Here is an 18,088-nt window from a genome sequence, read left to right as displayed (position 1 = left end):
CAATTAGACAACAGTTATTAGGCCTAAAGAGAAAGATATTTTGTTTGTTGTTTCAATCAGGGTTGAATTTGCCAAGGTCAGCCCAAGACAGCCTTAGACAATAGTTCTAATTGCAGTTCCTATTCTGATCTGTGCACATGTTCATTCATTCATTTTTCCGTCACCCTAAGAAAGAATAAGGTTTGCTGAATGCTCATCTATAGGTTACCCTAAAGACTACACTATATGACATTACCCATCAGTTAGTTGCTCCTGCACTAGACAAGCAATATGACTGAAAAACCAAAAAACCAAGACATGTCAGCCACTTGTCGATCACAGTGCAGGCCTTCTCTAAAGATACCCTACGTTATCAATCTTTTTCACGGTAACAGGGACCATGATTTACTAATTTTACATGTATTTATTAAGACTTGCAACTAGAAATTAGGACCAATTAACTGATGAACGTCTGCACAACCACTGCTCACCAGATCCCAACAAGAAACCACAGAAGCTTCCTTATAAGACACTGTAACGTGTTTCTCACCTCATACAATATCCCACTGGCCACTGTGGCACTGGACCTGAATGGGAATCATTGTTAAGAAGATGCATCTCGTGTTTGGGCGAGTCATGTTTTTACCCTGAGTGAACTTCTTCAGCTAGAGGCAATGGGATTGTTATACTGGCATCACACTGAAGGTCAGGTTGTGCGAAGGGGAACAGTGCTGGGCTTAGTCAGTGAAAAGAATCAATATTAGCTCTCACTTGTGCAATTATTCATCACAGGTCACTCGGGAGGACATATTATTAGGAGATACTTAGAGTTTTATCATTCCTAAGACAATGGTGATGAGACCACCCTCATTCACGGAATAAGAACAGCCCAATGAAGCAACAATAAAAAGTACAGTAAGTAAATAGTGAAGTGCCATCCTAAGGAAGCAATTATGCCCCATTGGAGCTCCTAATCTAAATTAAATCTCCCTATAATGAATGAAGCCACCATTGCCTCCCTCACAATCCTGACTGCAGATTACAAATGTGCCTGTTGTTCTATGATTGATGTGCATGATGAGTCTGCTTCTTCCTGTGTGTGTGTGTGTGTGCTTTACACATACAGTGCAGTTTGTGTTAGTGTGCATGAGCAACCATTTGCATAAACGTCTGCTTGTGCTTCCTCAGCTCGGGGACTATATATCAGACATTGCCAGCAACATGATGCTGGTGGAAGAGCATATCCTGTGGATGGCACAGAATGAGGCCAGGGCGTGCACTCGAATCGTCCAGTGTGTGGAGCGTATTGCTGACCTGGCACTGACTGGAGACAATCAGGCCATTTCTAAGGTATACTCGCACTCAAGGCCACACTCAGGGCAAGGGTTGCTTATCGCGCTAAATGACCCAAAGCTTTCACTTTTTTCTCGTGCTTTAGAATAATGAGAAGTCAATTTGGCTTAAGTAGATAGTGAAAACAAAGCAAGCTAAAGATAATTTGCTTCCTTTCTTGGTTTCCTCTTCTATTTTTTCCCTCCCCATTGTCATTGCGGATAAAAGCAGTGGCTAAATTAAAAAATATAAAATTGTCTTCCCTCCCCTCGTCGCTCTCCTACCCTTACCTCTCTCTTTCCCCACTCATAAATCCTGGGATGCCCATCTTAGGTATCTGCTAACATAGCTCTGGAGGCCTTTCTGATCCGTCCGTCAAACTTCCACGGTTTGTGCTGCACAGCCCTTCGACAGCCCCCCTCGACTGCCACCTCACCCCGTCCTGACAGCCACTCCCACTCTGATAAGGACATGAGCAGAGAGCGTGATGCCGTGGGGGAATCGTTGCTCAGCTTCAAATGCCACACTGTCAACAACAGTGGCTCACCGGTCAGTCAGCTAAGCAAGGTAAGACGCAAGTTAATAAGCGGTGTGAAGCTTTCTAAAATAACGCCACTATCTTCTACTGCTTGGATGTGTTAGCTGGGGGGGAGGAAAAAAATATGCTTTGACTGTTTCCCTTTCTCACTCCCAGCAGGAATTTTTTCTAAACAGACATTCACTTTTGCAATTTTTGATTCTTAGTCCAAATACAGGAGTGAGAGAAGGAGGGAAGATGCTCTGAGAGAGGACAGAAATAAAATACGAAAACAGGAGTACAGTTTGTATACTAGCTCATGGGCACAATAAAATGAATTCCCTTGCACCACGCCGTTGAAGCATGTGAGAAAGATTACCTCCTGCCCTTAAGTCTGTTGTTGCCTATTTGTCCTGGCAATCTGACACCTTTGTTGGGGTTTGTTGGCACGCTATAGATCATCTCGTTATAGGTGGGGTTGTGGTGGGGGCAGGGACTGCAAGTAGGGCAGCAATTTGTGAGTCAGGGAATGCCGACCACTCCCCAGTGATGCATAAGGTGGCCTTGTGTACCTGTCACTTTAAATCAGCTGAAGCTCTACTGCATCTCCAGTTGTGGTTGTCCCAAATGAGAAATAGACGTGGGGCACTATGCATCTGCAGACAGCAGGCAAAACACTCAACTCCCCTGGCACTGTAGTGTCATATTTGTGCAACATTTGTACAGTTTGCACCCTCTAGCTATTCAGTCCACGGATGAATTCACCAGTGCACGTGCGTGTGAACACACTGTCTGTGCATGTTAGTGTTTATGAGCAGGAAAGAGCTCATGAGTGCGTGTTTGTCTTTAAATCCGCACGCTTGTTTCATTTTCCCCTTTCTTCTTCATCAAGTCTTTCAGGTTTTGTCAGCAATTACACACTTTGTTTGTAGCTCCAGGCTGTGTGTAGCTCGCACGCATGTATATAAATGTACAGCGGTGTCAAAGGTTTTCAGCACAGAAGTAAAGCAGGTTTCAAGAAAGATGTATAGGTTTATTTTTTTTAAATCACCTATTCACATACAAAGTGTAGCAAACGTAATACTGAGCTCAGGGATGAGTGAGGGTCATGCCAACTGTTGCAGTGATCCATTCATCTTCTGATGGAAGACCTTTTTCTTATGATTCATCTCAGCATTTCAAATGTTTCAAACTTTTGCTCGGCACTGTTTCTACTGTATCTCTGGAAGCTGACCTAAATTAGCAGAGTCACAAAAAGGACAATACTGCTCTGGCAGAGGTTGACGAATGTGGAATTAACATTTATTTTCATTATCGACAAGTGATCTCACTGCCAGTACTTTGAGTTTTAAAAGGTTTTCTTACAGCAGAATCCAAACAAAAAATAATATTTTATCTTCCCACTAAACAGTTGCAGCACTGTGTGACCTTGAGAAAAATACTTCAGCTCGAAGCTCGTATGTGATGTGTAAACTTCAAGGGTTCTTATCAGTGACTCATCTCAGCTAAGTGTTTCTTCAACAGCAGCACAGAAAAGGTTCATTATTAAGACAATCAACATTTCAATTACAGATTAACATAAGAAAACCGTTGTTAGCTGAATGTCAAAATAAAAAGGTGAACCTGATTTGACAGCAGGAAATCTTAATGACTGTCAAGTTTAACTATATTGAAGTCATTGCACAACTCCATAAAATCAAATCTTGCTTGCTAACAATGGAGTGCTCAGTGATGCTACTGATAGCTGAAAACAGTTGGTTTTCATAGTCTCAACATGTTCTCAGGGAAGGAAAAAGACTTTTTTTTGTTAAGTTATTTACTACAAGAAAGGGTAAAAGCATCCGTGTTATTGTTGGAGTCTTTTAAACTGTATTGTTTCCAACATCTGAACTGTTAAGCCCGGGGCCTCTCACTAGTCTTACTGCTCTTCTCCTGTTGTTAACAGTCATGTCCACTGTACACATCCCATAGGTTATCATTTAGCTAAATAGTATCTTTGTTTGTTTTGCAATGTAAAAAAGAGAAACAAACAAAAATAGCTATATGTGACCTAGAGATGAGACAAGGAGGCTGCTGCACTAAAAATGTCTTTGTGATGACTTTGGTCACTAGCAAATTGCTCCAGTTACCCATACTTTGCATGGAAAACGCTCATTTCATGTCCATACAGCATTACCACTTGGGGATTATGACATTATCACCACATAGCTGGCATGAAGAAATCAAAATACATCAAACACAAATGCTAGGGCAGCCAAACATATGAAACTAAAGGTACAGTGAATGTTATTTAATCTTAATTTAACAAGCCCCACTGAAGGGCCCCACATAGATGAAATACTTAGATTAAGGCCATGTCCACACTAATACGTTTTCGTTTGAAACTAAAGGTACAAACATCTTTTTCTCTCCGTTTTGGCCTTCCATCCACACTGAGACGGCGTTTTGGGTCAAGGAAAACACAGTGTTTTGAAAACGCTCTCCAAAGCGGACACATTTGAAAACGCTGTTTTTTGCGTCGCAGTGTAGACAGCGAACCCAGAGCCTTTTTGAAAACAATGACACATTTTAGTCAGGTGATGCAGTCATGTGACCAATTAAACTAAGATAGTGGAGGGCATTACACAGCACTTGTTTGCTGTCAATTTTGACGGCCCTATTAAAGATTAATATCAGTCTGTACATGCTCCTGATAGCTTTTCTTCAAATTCTTTAATTCTCACTCGCTTTTGCAACTTTGTACTTTTGTGTTACTCGCAGCAACAACTCCACCTCATTGTTAGTCCATTTAAAAAACTCGGTGCTTTTCCTCAACATTTTGCCACGACGTTTCAAAGAGCCGGAAAGTAAATAAACGGCAGACAGAAATAAGGCAGGTCGAATCGTCTTACGTTTCACGCATGCGCAGGACTGGAACGCAAGTGTTTTCAGCTGTTTCAATGTGGGCGCACAACTCTGTGAAAACGACTGAAAATGATAGTGTGGACACGGAGCATTTTCAGACGATTTTCACATCTATCCGGGCTAGTGTGGACGTAGCCTAAAGCAGCAGGAAGTAGCGTGCCAATGTGTGAAGAGACATTTCTTTAGTCCAGTGTTCAGTGACTAAAAAACATGCTTTATTAGCCTAGGACGAGAACATTTTAAAGAGATAGCAATAAGAGCTTTACTTGTATTGTACATTTCATTATGTGTAAACTCAATAAGCTTAACAGAGAAGACAAAAACATAAAAACTAGTGCAGGTTATAACGCCTTAAGGCAGCAAAAGCAGCACAAACAAAACAAAACAACTCAACAGCACCTATCAAATGTGCGCCTGCGTGAATAAAAAGGTTTTGATTCTGTTTGTGAATATGTGCAAAGTTTTAATTGATCTTAAGTCAGCAGATAGTTTGTTCCACAGAACAGGACTACAATAACTGAAAGCACCTTCAGAAGGCTGACACATTGACAGCTTTGTGAACTAAAGGAAGGATTTTAAAAGTAATTCTACATTTCACTGGGAGCCACTGGGAGAGGTAACATGTTCAATTTTCCACCTACCTGTAAGGATTCTGGCTGCTGCATTTTGAAGTCATCCTAATGTCTCAGTTCTAAAAGCTTTTGAGACATCCAGCATTTAATGTCATCAATGCAGCTCGTTAATATGTGAAGAGAGGTTAGATCAGATTAGATGTAAAATTCAAATTCTGTTCAGCCCCAAATTTAAAAAAGTGGTAGAATTAATCTTAATACCCACAGGTGCAGATTATCTGCAGATGTACTGCTCTTATTTTGCATTTTGATGTAATATTTATGAGGTGCATACAATTGTCAGTGTCACATTTACCTTTAAATAGTTAATATATTTTGGTAATTCTGGCAGAAAAAATCTCTCCAAAGGTCAGTTTTTGGATGTGAGATGAAGAATGTTATATTATTTCCAACTCACTGAATGTGCAGAATGAATAAAGCGAGAACTCTCTGGGCGATTTACACTCTCACACCTGTGTTATGCCTCGTCTTGCTCTTTAAAGGCTCTGGGGTGTGAAGCAGCGCCCTAGTATGGATCACTTCAATGTTAATTGTAAGGTGGACCAGAGTGGCATTATTTGCATGTGAAATACTCTTTTGTAACTAGCAGCACCTTGAAATCAGCCTGCATAGTATCTTTTTATTGGCCTCCTCTGGCCTTAACAGTCTGTCCAAGTTACTCTGGTCTTTACATCTGTCCAGTTCGCAAGCATCCATCTAACACAGTGATGAAGACTGCCTGTTGACTTACTGTCAAATAAAAATATAAAATATAAAATATAAGCAACTTTATCTCTGTGTGGTCATAATATTTTAGTCCATTAGTGTATTTGTAACAGATTTGATTAGAAGATCTGATATTTTTTACACAGTGTGGACACCAGAACGCGCCCAAAAACTGCACTGAATCGTTTTTCTAACCTTGATCACATGGTATCAAATTAGAGTCTTAAATTTAAAGCTTTACATAATCCTACATTCAAATGAAATGCAATCAAAGCATAGTGTGTAAATGTTGCTATGACAATAACTTAACTCAGCATCATTCAGCTGAGATAAAGCTGCTAATTTGGAGTCTTGCACCAAGCTGCCTAAATCAGTGTTAAGTTGATGGATGAGAAAATAGAGGGATAAGCAATGCACACCAACTAATGCTTAAACAGATGCCTGTGATTAAAACCCAAAGCACAGCAGACATAGTAGCAGTTATCAGATATGACAATTGTCACTCTTAAGTGAGAGTGAAGGCCTGTTGTGTGAAAGTAAGCACACTTTTTTTATCCAACGGGAACGTGACGCAGTTGTGCAGAGTGTGAACTTGGTGTGGGCTCAATACATTTAGTGTATCCAGAGCAGGGATAGAAATGCACATAATACACGCTTAAGAACACACACTTCCCCATGAGTCATCAGTCAGCCTGTCTAACACTGCTCAGTTTAACAACACACTGTGAGGGCTACAATAGACACATAGCACCACAGCTTGTTATCGAGCACAGCAGATACTCCTGAGATTAATACACGCTGGAAAGGATTCACAGTCACTTGATAGTCACCAATTCAAGCTAGCTGGGACAATGTCTAAAATGTAAATTAAACCGATGATTGGAAGGATTAGAAAGCCATTGAAATTGTGTATTTGTTTGAAGATAGAGAAGCACAAAACTGAGATAAGTGTGTTGCTTTTTGAAAAGTACACCTACTTTTGATTTGAGCTGGGACAGGAAGGTTTTGGAAAAGATTTAGGGACAATAAAACAGACATGACATGTACAGTGAAAGAAATCCATACCCTGTATTAAATGCTGTAGTTTGTGTAGTTTATATATGAAATGCTTTCATTGTTTGTGACATAGATTCTTTCCCCTCAGCACCCCCATAAAAGCCTCAGACAACCAGTAGATTCAAACCACCACAATTACAATGAAGCAACAGCACTAACCACTGCACAACTGTCCATCAACAGTGATGTTGATGAATGCTTTGATTGTTCAGATGGTCCATACAAATAAGCTCACCATGCGACTGAATTGGCACAATTTACATGAAGATATTTATATATAAATTAAATAAGCATATTTTAATATTACAAATAAATTGCCATCTGGTAACAATCTATTTATCTGGATTGGCTGTGCTCACAATAATTTTTTAATTAAATAAATGACACTAAAAAGAGTCTGGTATCAGTTCTAACAGTAACAGTGACAGAGAACTGCCTTTGGAAGGGGCTGTAAAAGTGAGAAACAAGCCAAGACCTAAAAATCTGCACTTGTCCATAAACTCTTCCTTTTCCAGACTGTTTCCTTCACTATCATGTACCTGACTGATTGGCTGACTGAATGATCCCCTCTCTGTCTCACTCTGGCAGGAGCTCAGCACCGTTTAGAGCCATTTTGAGCCCAACTGGACTTAGACACACAGCATATGGGCCTGCTGTGCCAACACCTTGCCAAAAAGTGGCATAATAAAACAGCCAACATGAAACATGTGATCCTTACTTAACTTTTTAAAGAAGTATTTTTTTCTGTTTCTTTTTTGCTTTTTAAATAGTTATTCACCAACTGTTTGCATACAGAAAAAAAGAGATATGTTATTGGATGTCTAAAAGAAACCACATATTTGTCACGTTTTGTGTCATTTTCTGTCAGAAACAAGACCTTGTGACAGAATAAGATATTCCATGTATTTCATATTGCACATCTGAAGCAGCTTAGAAGTTCTTCCCTGAAAGCATGCTGTGATTTAATGAAGCACCCTGATGTTCACTCAGTGGCAGGTCAAATTTAGTGAGATTTATGTGAGAAAAGAAGAGGATCCAACACTGGCTGTGTAGAGGAACTTAAGCAGATTATAGGTTACTTAAAAACAAAACCAACACAGCATCAAAGTGTCTAAGTGAGCTAAGGCTCGCTGCAGGTATTTGGTCAAAAAGAAAAGCAGTGGACAAGCTGTTTGGTCCAGCGATGGTGCTAGTTGAAAAGGTAAAGGATCAACGGAATTACTGCATGAAGGGAATCCGGGTGTCCAACCTAATCATTATTGAGGGAGGCTGGGATATCTCAATAAACATTATTGCCAGAATTTCACTGTTTTTTCTTGGTATGACATTGATCTTCTCATATCAAGTGTTGCTTATTGAACAAAACACCAAAAATGTTCTAATCCCTGGGTGGACAAAGAAAGCAATCAGTGTCAGGTTACTGACTGTTCATTTATCGGAAGAAGATAAGCATGCACCCTCAAATCAGCCTGAATATTGAGCACCGCATTTTAATGCTGACCTCATTATCCATTTAATTGGGTTTAGTGAACTAGGTGGGACAATTACAATTTCATACTTGACATTTATGTTTTCTTTAAGATTCCCATTAGAATTGAATTCCATGAGCTCGAAATATGTCTACATGTGAATGAACATATGCACGCATTCATCTACAGCCAGCGGCTTTTCTATACTTTCTTCAAATATGAGCTAATGTTAGCAAATGTTAGCTAACATTAGCTAACAAATTCTTGCAGATTAGATTAGATAATATATTCACACTTACTTGAACTACAAAAATGAGTCTAAAGCTCTGGTTTCTATGCCAATTTACCTTGCAGTATCTTAAAATAATACTTTAATGGGCTTTCATCAGTTAACTACAGAAACGATAGCAGTAGTGAAACACAGCAGGGAGCCCGCATTATGTTTGTACCAAACAATGGAATAAATAAACAGCTATTCAATGACAACCAAGTAAAATTACCTTCATTTATGTCCTATATTTCATGTTTTTGAGGGGTCTGAATGTCCAAATCAGCTAATGGTTGGGGCGTGAAAGAGATGAGCTTTGGAAATTAGCTGTGCCCAAAGAACATGTTACCAAAACTGGCAAGGTGTGTGAGAAGAGAGCAAAAGGGAAATCAGACAGTAGGTCAAGTTTTGAAATCTATTTTTCAAAAGTTGTGAAATGCACCTTTTCTGCTTCTTCTTCTTCTGCTACGTCAAGTGGTTAAATGGAATAATGCCCTACAGTCTTCATTTACAACTCCTTGTGTCATCTAAAAGATGTTATCCCTTTCATATTTAGTACAATTTATTTTAAAAAAAAAGTTTCATAAATTTTGTGGTGCAGTTTTTGTAGTGCAGAACTGCTTTCCCAACTCAAGTTTGGGAATCACTTGTTTTATTTGTTATTTATCAGCTGGCTTTGAACTCACTGACATACATTAATCATAAGCTCCAGAATTTACAGTAGCTGTGATGTTTCATTTTCATATCTGAAAAAAAAGGCGTTGTATTTAAATTAGAAATTAAACAAGCTTTTGAAGAAAAAAAAAACCCTGACTGTTTTCGAGATCTTTTCAGCATCTTGCCTGATTACAGCATGCTTGCCGGTTGACCTCTGGTTGGTATCACACAGTTCCACTTTGTTTAGAACAGACTCTGAACTAATTATCCCTAAATTACACAAACATATGGCATCTTATCCTATTTCCCAAGTCAGTGGGCATTATCCTTGAACTGAATTGCAGAGTGTATGGTTCATTGAGGATGACAGTTTGGGACAATATTTACCACTTTAGATCTCCTTCTTCCTTGTCATTGACAGGTAATTAGTGGAGGCCTTTAGGCTGAACGGGTGGAGTATTTGCACCTCCCTCTCCCCTCATATAGCTTTTAGTTGCTCTGCGGAGCTCCAGTGTTTTTTAATTATACCCACCCTGTTTTGCGTGGGTGGGTGTGTTTGTTAGTCTGCTTTTTTTTCTTTTTTTGTCTCTTCATGTGTGCGTTTGTGCTTATTTTTGGAGTGAGGGTGTGTTTGGATGCGTGCCCACCAGTCGCCCTCCAGGTGAAGACTCTATCCGGGGACTCTGTTGTAGGAGAATAGAGCCGCAGGGCTGCCGCGCAGAAAACGAATCCTCTGTGTGTCAGCACTGGCACCACCAAATATGACCCAGTTTGTCCCGATTCAGTAAACACAGAGCTTTACGAATGCGGATACCTAATGTCTCAATAATTTACTTCTAATTGGGATATGTTAGGGATGTGTTGTGTACACTTCCCTAATAAGCAATAGAGGATTTCAAGTACTTAACTCCAACATGAACACTGCAAGGACTCTTCATTAGCTCGTTGACCTGTGTCTCTTTGTACGGGGGCCACAGATTGAGGAAATCCTCCCGCCATATTTGACATGCAAACGACCGGAGGTTAATTGTATGGATGCTGAACTCTGTTAAGCACCAAAGCCAAATGGCAGCAGGCATTGGCAGTTATTAAGTATTAAGGCTTTATTAGTTCATGTTATGCTTCACAATAGGACGTGGGTGTGTTATGCATGTGTGCTGGCTTGTGCGGACAGTGCACATGCATCCTTGCGTGTGTGTGTGTCCGTGTAGGCGAATGACTTAATACATGCTCCGGATTTTGTTTTTATGCAAACTATTTGCAGCTCGTACGGTATGTGTGTGGCTGAGTGTCCATGCAGATGCATTATTCTTCAGCATGAAGGCATATAGAATTTTTACTCCCTCCCCGAGGAATCACATCTTTTTCTCTCTTTGCAGCTCGGTGAAACAAACAGGCCTGTGATGCAGCAGTGAGAGGCCTTGAATGCTAAACACATCATAAGAGAGGAAGGCAGAGAGAGGAGGAGGAGGAGGGCAGGAGGCAAACAGAGAACTGAAATTGAAAAAAAAAAAAAAAGAACAAGACTGAGTGCAATACAGCCAAAAGTGACAAATGAAGGACTAGACACAGACAGGTGGACACATCCAGGAAATAGAGAGTAAGAAGTGAGAAGGAGAGACTTAGCAGGGAACAAGAGAGGGTGATACTAAGAACAGGAGAAGGAGAGAGGAAAAATTGTTCCATCAATGACTGGAGATCAGCACACCCGGGGGACTTCTATCCATTTCCACTGAATGAGAGACAGTGATTTATTTCCCTTTTTAGAAGAGCAGAGGAGCTGATCCTCTACTTCCTGTGTAGATTCTGTGCTGGACAAGTTGTCCCCAACTGAATCAATCAGCCCATCCCATCGTTTCTTAAAGTGCACTCTGGCAACATAAAGGTCATTTCTAACTTTTTTTGTTTTGCTTTTTTAAATTAGAGCCCACATAGCACCTTCACTTTCCTTACTGCCCCATCCAGTTTGTGCCGATACCCCATTAAACATTTTGCTGAATCTTCCAGGATACTCCTGTGTTTTGCGCTGTGCTTACCCAGCCTGTCTGTTGGCTGTGTTGTCCAATGCAGTGTTTTGCTGCTGCATAACAATGTGGGGTTTTTTTCATCTCACTCTGCAGCATTGTGTAGAGATGAATGGAGGCATTTGCTCATCTCTGACTATCCCCCCCTTTTTTTTATATGCATTTAGCCAAGATCTCATTTTCTCTGTGGTGTGACACACTCTCATCAGGAAAGCTGTACCACATACAGACAGCTTTGTCCTGACAGCTTCTGTAGAAAAATGACAACCTGAAGTTTTAGGAAAAGGAATCCATTGGAAAATAGGTCATTTTAAATTATATATTGTGTCTGCATCATAATATTGCTTCCTGTCAAAAAAGACTATGTTTAAAGTATACTGCCCGTAGCCATACTGTAAACCTGCATCACTCATCTCTGGGGCTCCTCACATGAGTAGAGATGTTTCCCTGCGTGACATGAACTGACAAAGACTCAGTTGTAAACATAGCATATACTATAATTACTTTAAAAGATATATTAAATTCATGTTTAGGGTGATTTTGTGTATCCTGACCTCAGTCTCAGGAAAACATAAGAGGTCATAAGAGCGCCTATGATGTCAGCTTTTGTTGTAACTTGTATACCATGCCAAGCATTACTTCACTTTGGCATAAGTCATTAACTAAGTGCTAAAGCATAGTGAGTCTGACCTACCACTGTTTGGATCAAGTATATGAAATAACATTTAGTATTAAACACAAGCAGAAATGACTTGGTAGTTTTCCTTATAGAGTTCAATAAAATTCTGAAGCTTCAGTTGGTGCAGGACACATGGTATCGAAGTGGGAATGTGGGGAACAAGACTCTACACTTGCTGGCATATTGCTCCGTCTTTAGTGTGTTGATTTGGTTATCAAGCCTTGTCCCGTTATTAGTGATCTACAGGAGACATAAAGCTCAGAATAATTAACAGACACAAGGATTTATTGGAGATGAAATCAAGTAGTCCATATTGGAAAAAAACCTCAAACTGAGAAACATGAGATCTTTGTTCATGCATTATCTTGTATCCTTGTCTCCTGATCCTATAAAGCTACTGCCAGGGCATGGTGTACCCTACTAAGACTGACGATAAAGCAAATCTAACTGGAAAAACAGAGCTGTCACATCTACTTGAGCATCTTCTGATTTACAACGAGCTAACATTAGTTTTGTTGACATTGTATTGTAAGTTTTCTGCAGCATCTGTAGTTGTCACAATTCACAAACACAGCATTTCATCTTGGATCATAGGAGCTTGTTCAGATAGCATCACTCAAACTTTGTCACCTTGAAATCTGTGTAAAGGCATGGAGTGCCTTCTTTGGGCTGCTATGAATATTTTGTGGCAGTTCCTAAAATTTAGTTGCATTATACATGTATGTATATTTTGTCCCCAATTATCCAAGTAAAATCTAAAATATTTTTTCTTCTCTCACATTGGATGAATCTGTTGCTGCCCTTGAACTAGTTTCCTCTATTCCACTTGCTGCACTTGTTAAATTAAGTATGATTATTTTTTTATTATTATTTTGGCATCACTGGTACTGAAATGCTAGTTTCAGCATCTTTAGTTAAAGCTGCTGCTTTTTCAAAAAGACAGTTCAACCTAAATTTGTGAATTCAAACATGTAGCTCCTCATTTTTCTTGTTGTGAGTAACACAGGTTAGTTGTAAAGTTTCATATGTGGAAAGCCTAAATATCAGGGATATTTGATCTTTCATGCATGCATGGAAAGCCAAAAGTAAGGGAGCGTAGCTGAATGACCACCCGACAGAACAGAGCGGGATTCCCATGATGCATTGAGTGTTTCTTCTTCAGTCACCTTTCTCACTCAGTATGTGTTAATAGACCTCTCTGTATTTAATCATACATGTTATTAATCTCTGGCTCTCTTCCACAGATGATGTAATATATATAATATATATAGATGATACAATATATGATTGTTGGGCTTTTCTCTGTATGTATTATTGTAGGGTCTACCTTACAATATAAAGCGCCTTAAAGCGCTATATAAATAAAATTGAATTGGATTTAAAGCAAAGGACAGTGCTGAAGAGAGGTGAAGAAGTGATTACAGGCAGTGGATGCTGAAGAAAGTCTGATGTTCCAGTAGAGAAGTGATGGTCGTAGAAGCTGCTACCCCACAATTTCCACTAGGAAGCTGAGACTCACTTGTGAAAAGAATATTGCCAGTCAGTCATTTAGAAGTCACGAACTCTGTGATTTAACATTACAAGTCAGCACATACAACAAGTATAACATAACATAACATTAAGTAAGTTAATCACAGACACTGAACAGACAAGGATCTCCAGCAACTTCCGCCAAAAATCAAAATCAAAAAGCTAATGATGGCAAGTGAACTGTGATGTGTTCAGTGACCTCTGAAAAACCACAGCATACTGTCAGAAAAATTTACACACCAATCTGTTTTTAATCATGAAATAAAATTATGACTGCCATGACAGGTAAGTCTCCTGCTGTCATATAAAAAAAAAACTTTTATATGCTACCTTCAGGATTACATCTCCAGCAGATAAATTCCTCCTTTGAAAAAGTAAAAATAAAGAAAATCTCAGGCAAACTGAAAACTGAATAGTTGTTGATGTTCAGGTTTTCAGCCAACAATAGCAATATGGTTTTTATCCCAGTATAACTCTGAAAGTGAATGAGTCATACATTTCCTCCTCAAATACACAACTCACTCAGCCAGCACTAGAAGACTGGCCAGTACTGGAAGCCTATTGTACTGGGCAGCTGCCAGCTGTCACCACAAATCTAAGGCAAAACAAAAAAAGGCAAAACAATCCACCGTGTGGCTGAGCATACTCGAGTATTACATCACCCGATCACCTGAACAGTTTAAATGGTTTTCTCAACTTAGCGACAGCCGTTGACATTTCATCTCTGAAGCCAGTTAACTGTGTCTCCAGTTTGACATGACATTAGGTTATTATGGTGATCTCACGAGTTGGGCTACCTGCTGTGCTACAGTCAGATGGCATTCATCACCCAGTGCCCTGTCACTGGCACCCCTGGCAGTAATAAAGAAGCACGCTTTAGCACTGGCATTTTACAATCTAGACACCAGTAACCCACTCGCATTTCATATTCGCATAGTTGTCTGATCTTTTGAACTTTGTCCCTTTATCTCTAGAACACACACACACACACACACACACACACACACACGCACAGGCGCACACTTCTGAATATAAGACGTTTTGATTTTACACGAGACTCTTAGCAGGGGTTAAATAATACATAATTTTATTAATAATGTTAAACATCTCTTGTGTCAGATGGCGTGCAGAATATTACAGCACTACTGCTCTGCTCTCTACGCACACTATGATGCCATTAATATTAACTGTTTCATGAATTGCTGTCACAATAGTAAAAAAAGCTCACAAAACCCTACGTGCATATTTTAACTCTTCCTCTCACTCCCTGCTGCTCTCTCGCCTCCTCCCTTTGACCTTCTTTGTGGCTAAAAGCAGTAAAACGCTCATCCAACTAAGTTTGCCTCCCATGCGCTAGTTAATCTGGCCTGTCTAGCTTTATCTTCCACCTTTTGCTTCTGGTCCACAAATCAAAGCTCAATCGACTCCTATTTCTATCATCTCCTTTCCCCCCTTCTGCCCTCCCCTCATGCCCCGCAGCAAGCGCCTCCTTCTCTAAAAAAAAAAGTAGGGTGCAGCAGCAGGGAGTCCTTTGCAATTCTTCTGTGTCTCGTCTCATCAGCCCCACCGCAACGCTGTGTGTTTCTTTCATGTGGCATCCTGCACTTTGCGGATGTAATTAAATGTACACTGATAGAGCATTAGGTTGCTGGTAAAGCTGGATGTCCAAGGTCAGGCTCTTAGTGTTTGACAGCTGTGCAGATAATATCAAGAGTAAACAATTGGCTGCAGACTTTTATAGGATATGCTTCCTCATAAAATTCAGCTGTGCACCTATTGCAGCGTTTGAAATCCACATAAATCTTGCAGCACATCAAAAAAAGCTTTTTTGGTCATCTGCACTCTTCCTTGCACTCAGCTGCTTGAACGCAGCTTTTTGCCATATGGTGATGTAAAGTGCTTGTTAAGAAGTGCTGAAATATGTGGACAGATGTTTTAGACATGTATGCTACGTGTGTTCAGGACAGCATGCCGTATGCTGCTGAGTTGGTACTCACTCAGTCTGTACCTGCGAGATTGGTGGGCACAGGCAGCGACGTCTTTCCTTTGATGAATGAAATCCAAATCTCTCCTCACCCTCGTTTCTTACTTTCACCCCCCTTCACTGTCATTTTGAAGCGATCCCTCTTTTAGGATCTTTTTCTCTAACTTCCCCTCGCTTATATCAGCTCCATCCACATCGTGTTTTCTGTGATACCCTTCAAAAGAAGAGGTTTCGTTGAGGAGGGGGCCTTTTTTCTAATTACTCTGTGGTGTGTTTGCATGTTGCACCATCTGTGAAGCTTCTGCTGTTCCCTCAATTAGAATTCTTAGATCAACGAGATTGGAGTTTTACTGCACTGCCAGTGTTTGCTCAGATGGAGTCTGCTGCAAAAGCACCGACTTTCACAGCTTATAATTACAGTAAAACTGTGCTCCTCTCTCAACAGTGGGATATCACTCTCTCTCTGTATATTTCTCTCTAATTATTGTTATTCCTCATGTGGAAATAGTAGTTTTCACCCCCTACTGTATCTGTTACTGCACTGTGCAAAGCTGTAAATTTGGCATAGCAGTTACAAGTCCTCCCACAGTGTCCATAATTTTGGATTTACTGAAACAATATAAGCTGCTTATTTTGGATGATGCACACACAGACGCAGAAACAAACACACGTACACGGGATCTAAGCCTCGTGGAACGCTACGTTTAGAAGTTATCCATGGGTCCTTAAGGGTGCCCATCACCAAAACTGTTTGGGTACTGTTTAAACAAACTGAACACTTAGCCATTTCTGGTTGGTTTAGTTGTGGTGCAAACTGTCAGTCGCAGTCTGATGCAGACTAAACAGTTGTATTAGTGTTTGATTGTTGTCCTAGCAAAGAAAATGTGTTTATATGAAAGCAAAGCAGCACCTTTTTCCACACACTGTGTGCTTACACACCACTCCTTAATACTAGTTATTATTAATCTCTGGCTCTCTTCCACAGTGTGTTTTTTATCCTGTTTCAATCTCCTCACCCCGACTAGTCGCAGCAGATAGCTGCACCTCCCTCAGCCTGGTTCCACTGAAGGTTTTTTCCTGTCAAAAGGGAGTTTGTCCTTCCCACTGTCACCAAGTGCTTGGGATTTCCCTGTATTATTGTAGGGTCCTTACAATATAAAGCAATATAAACAACATAGAGTGATTTGGTGTTGGATGAATAAAACTGAATTGAATATATATCAGCTGCACATAATGTCACATTAGTTTTCTATGCTATCCATTTTTTGCTGCTTATCCAACTCAGGGTCATGCTGGTCTGGAGATACCAGAGGCAGGGTGCAACCTGGACAGGTCTCACACATGTCAATTTAGAGCAACCAATTAACCTTTGGAGGAAGTCAGAGAAAACCCACACAGATATGGGGAGAACCTGCAACCACCAAACAGAAATGCCCCGTGGGGGATACGAACCCAGGACCTTCTTGTTCTGACATAACAGTGCTAACCAGCACTCTATAATTTGGTGGCTCCTTCTTGAAAAGTAAAAATCTAGTGGCAAAAAAGTAACAGTTGTTAGTTTTTTTTTTAAGTTGTTAAATTTACCCTAGCTTGTGTTCACTGACAGTGATTGTCACATTGAGTGACAACGTTGTGAAAACTCATTGTAAAAGCAACTTTTTCAGTTTCAATTTGCTTTGATAATGCTGTATGACAATTAAAAAAACAAAACAAGAACAAACCTCACATTTGCCAAACAAATATATAATTTGGATTTGTATCAGGTCACAATCAAGGCTAAAAGACAGAACTGTACTCAAAATCACACTTTCCATTTTAATGATACAATAACAAGAAGAATGTCGGCAGCTTTTCTTTAGTTTTCTTTAACTGGACATCACCATTTGAATGTTTGTCTGAGATCTGTTAGATTTCCAAGAGTTTGTATTCTCAGAAATGGAGTCTTTGAAAGATACTTATACCTGTCAACCAACAGTTGCAAGTTCTTGATAGTGCTGAAAAAGTGCTGAGAATAAATCACAGTCTAAACTCATGCCAAGAGTACAATTTCAGAAGCTGGAATCAAATTGGTTCCGATCCCCTTTCTGGTACAATGACAGCTCCACTGTACTCTGTCCATTTAATGAGCTACTTGGGGGCCTGCTGACTTTTATTTACTTGCACTGCTGTGAGTCTAATTGTGATCGTAAATGAGCTAAGCATGAAAAACCATCTCTGCTTCAGGGGAAAGCAAACAAGTTGTAGGTAGAAAGTGCAGATTATTGCTGGACAAGTACTCCAAATACAGCTGAATATCATGTCTGTTAAATATAATGCAATCTCCAATTTAACTGAGTTCAACCTGGCACTAAA

The 18,088-nt window shown here is 40.0% G+C and overlaps 1 protein-coding gene across 1 annotated transcript in view; it reads left to right on the top strand.

Moving 5' to 3' along the window:
* adgra1b (adhesion G protein-coupled receptor A1b) overlaps positions 1–18,088 on the top strand; it is a 175,378-nt gene that overhangs the window by 66,619 nt on the left and 90,671 nt on the right. Inside the window, exons 11-12 of the mRNA XM_005462956.4 lie at positions 1,168–1,329; positions 1,645–1,878. Coding sequence (XP_005463013.1) covers positions 1,168–1,329; positions 1,645–1,878 — 396 coding nt within the window. The remainder of the gene's footprint in view (positions 1–1,167; positions 1,330–1,644; positions 1,879–18,088) is intronic.

This window comes from Oreochromis niloticus, linkage group LG13, assembly GCF_001858045.2.
Source record: "Oreochromis niloticus isolate F11D_XX linkage group LG13, O_niloticus_UMD_NMBU, whole genome shotgun sequence".
Lineage (NCBI taxonomy): Eukaryota > Metazoa > Chordata > Actinopteri > Cichliformes > Cichlidae > Oreochromis > Oreochromis niloticus.
This window is presented reverse-complemented; position numbering and strand designations above follow the sequence as displayed.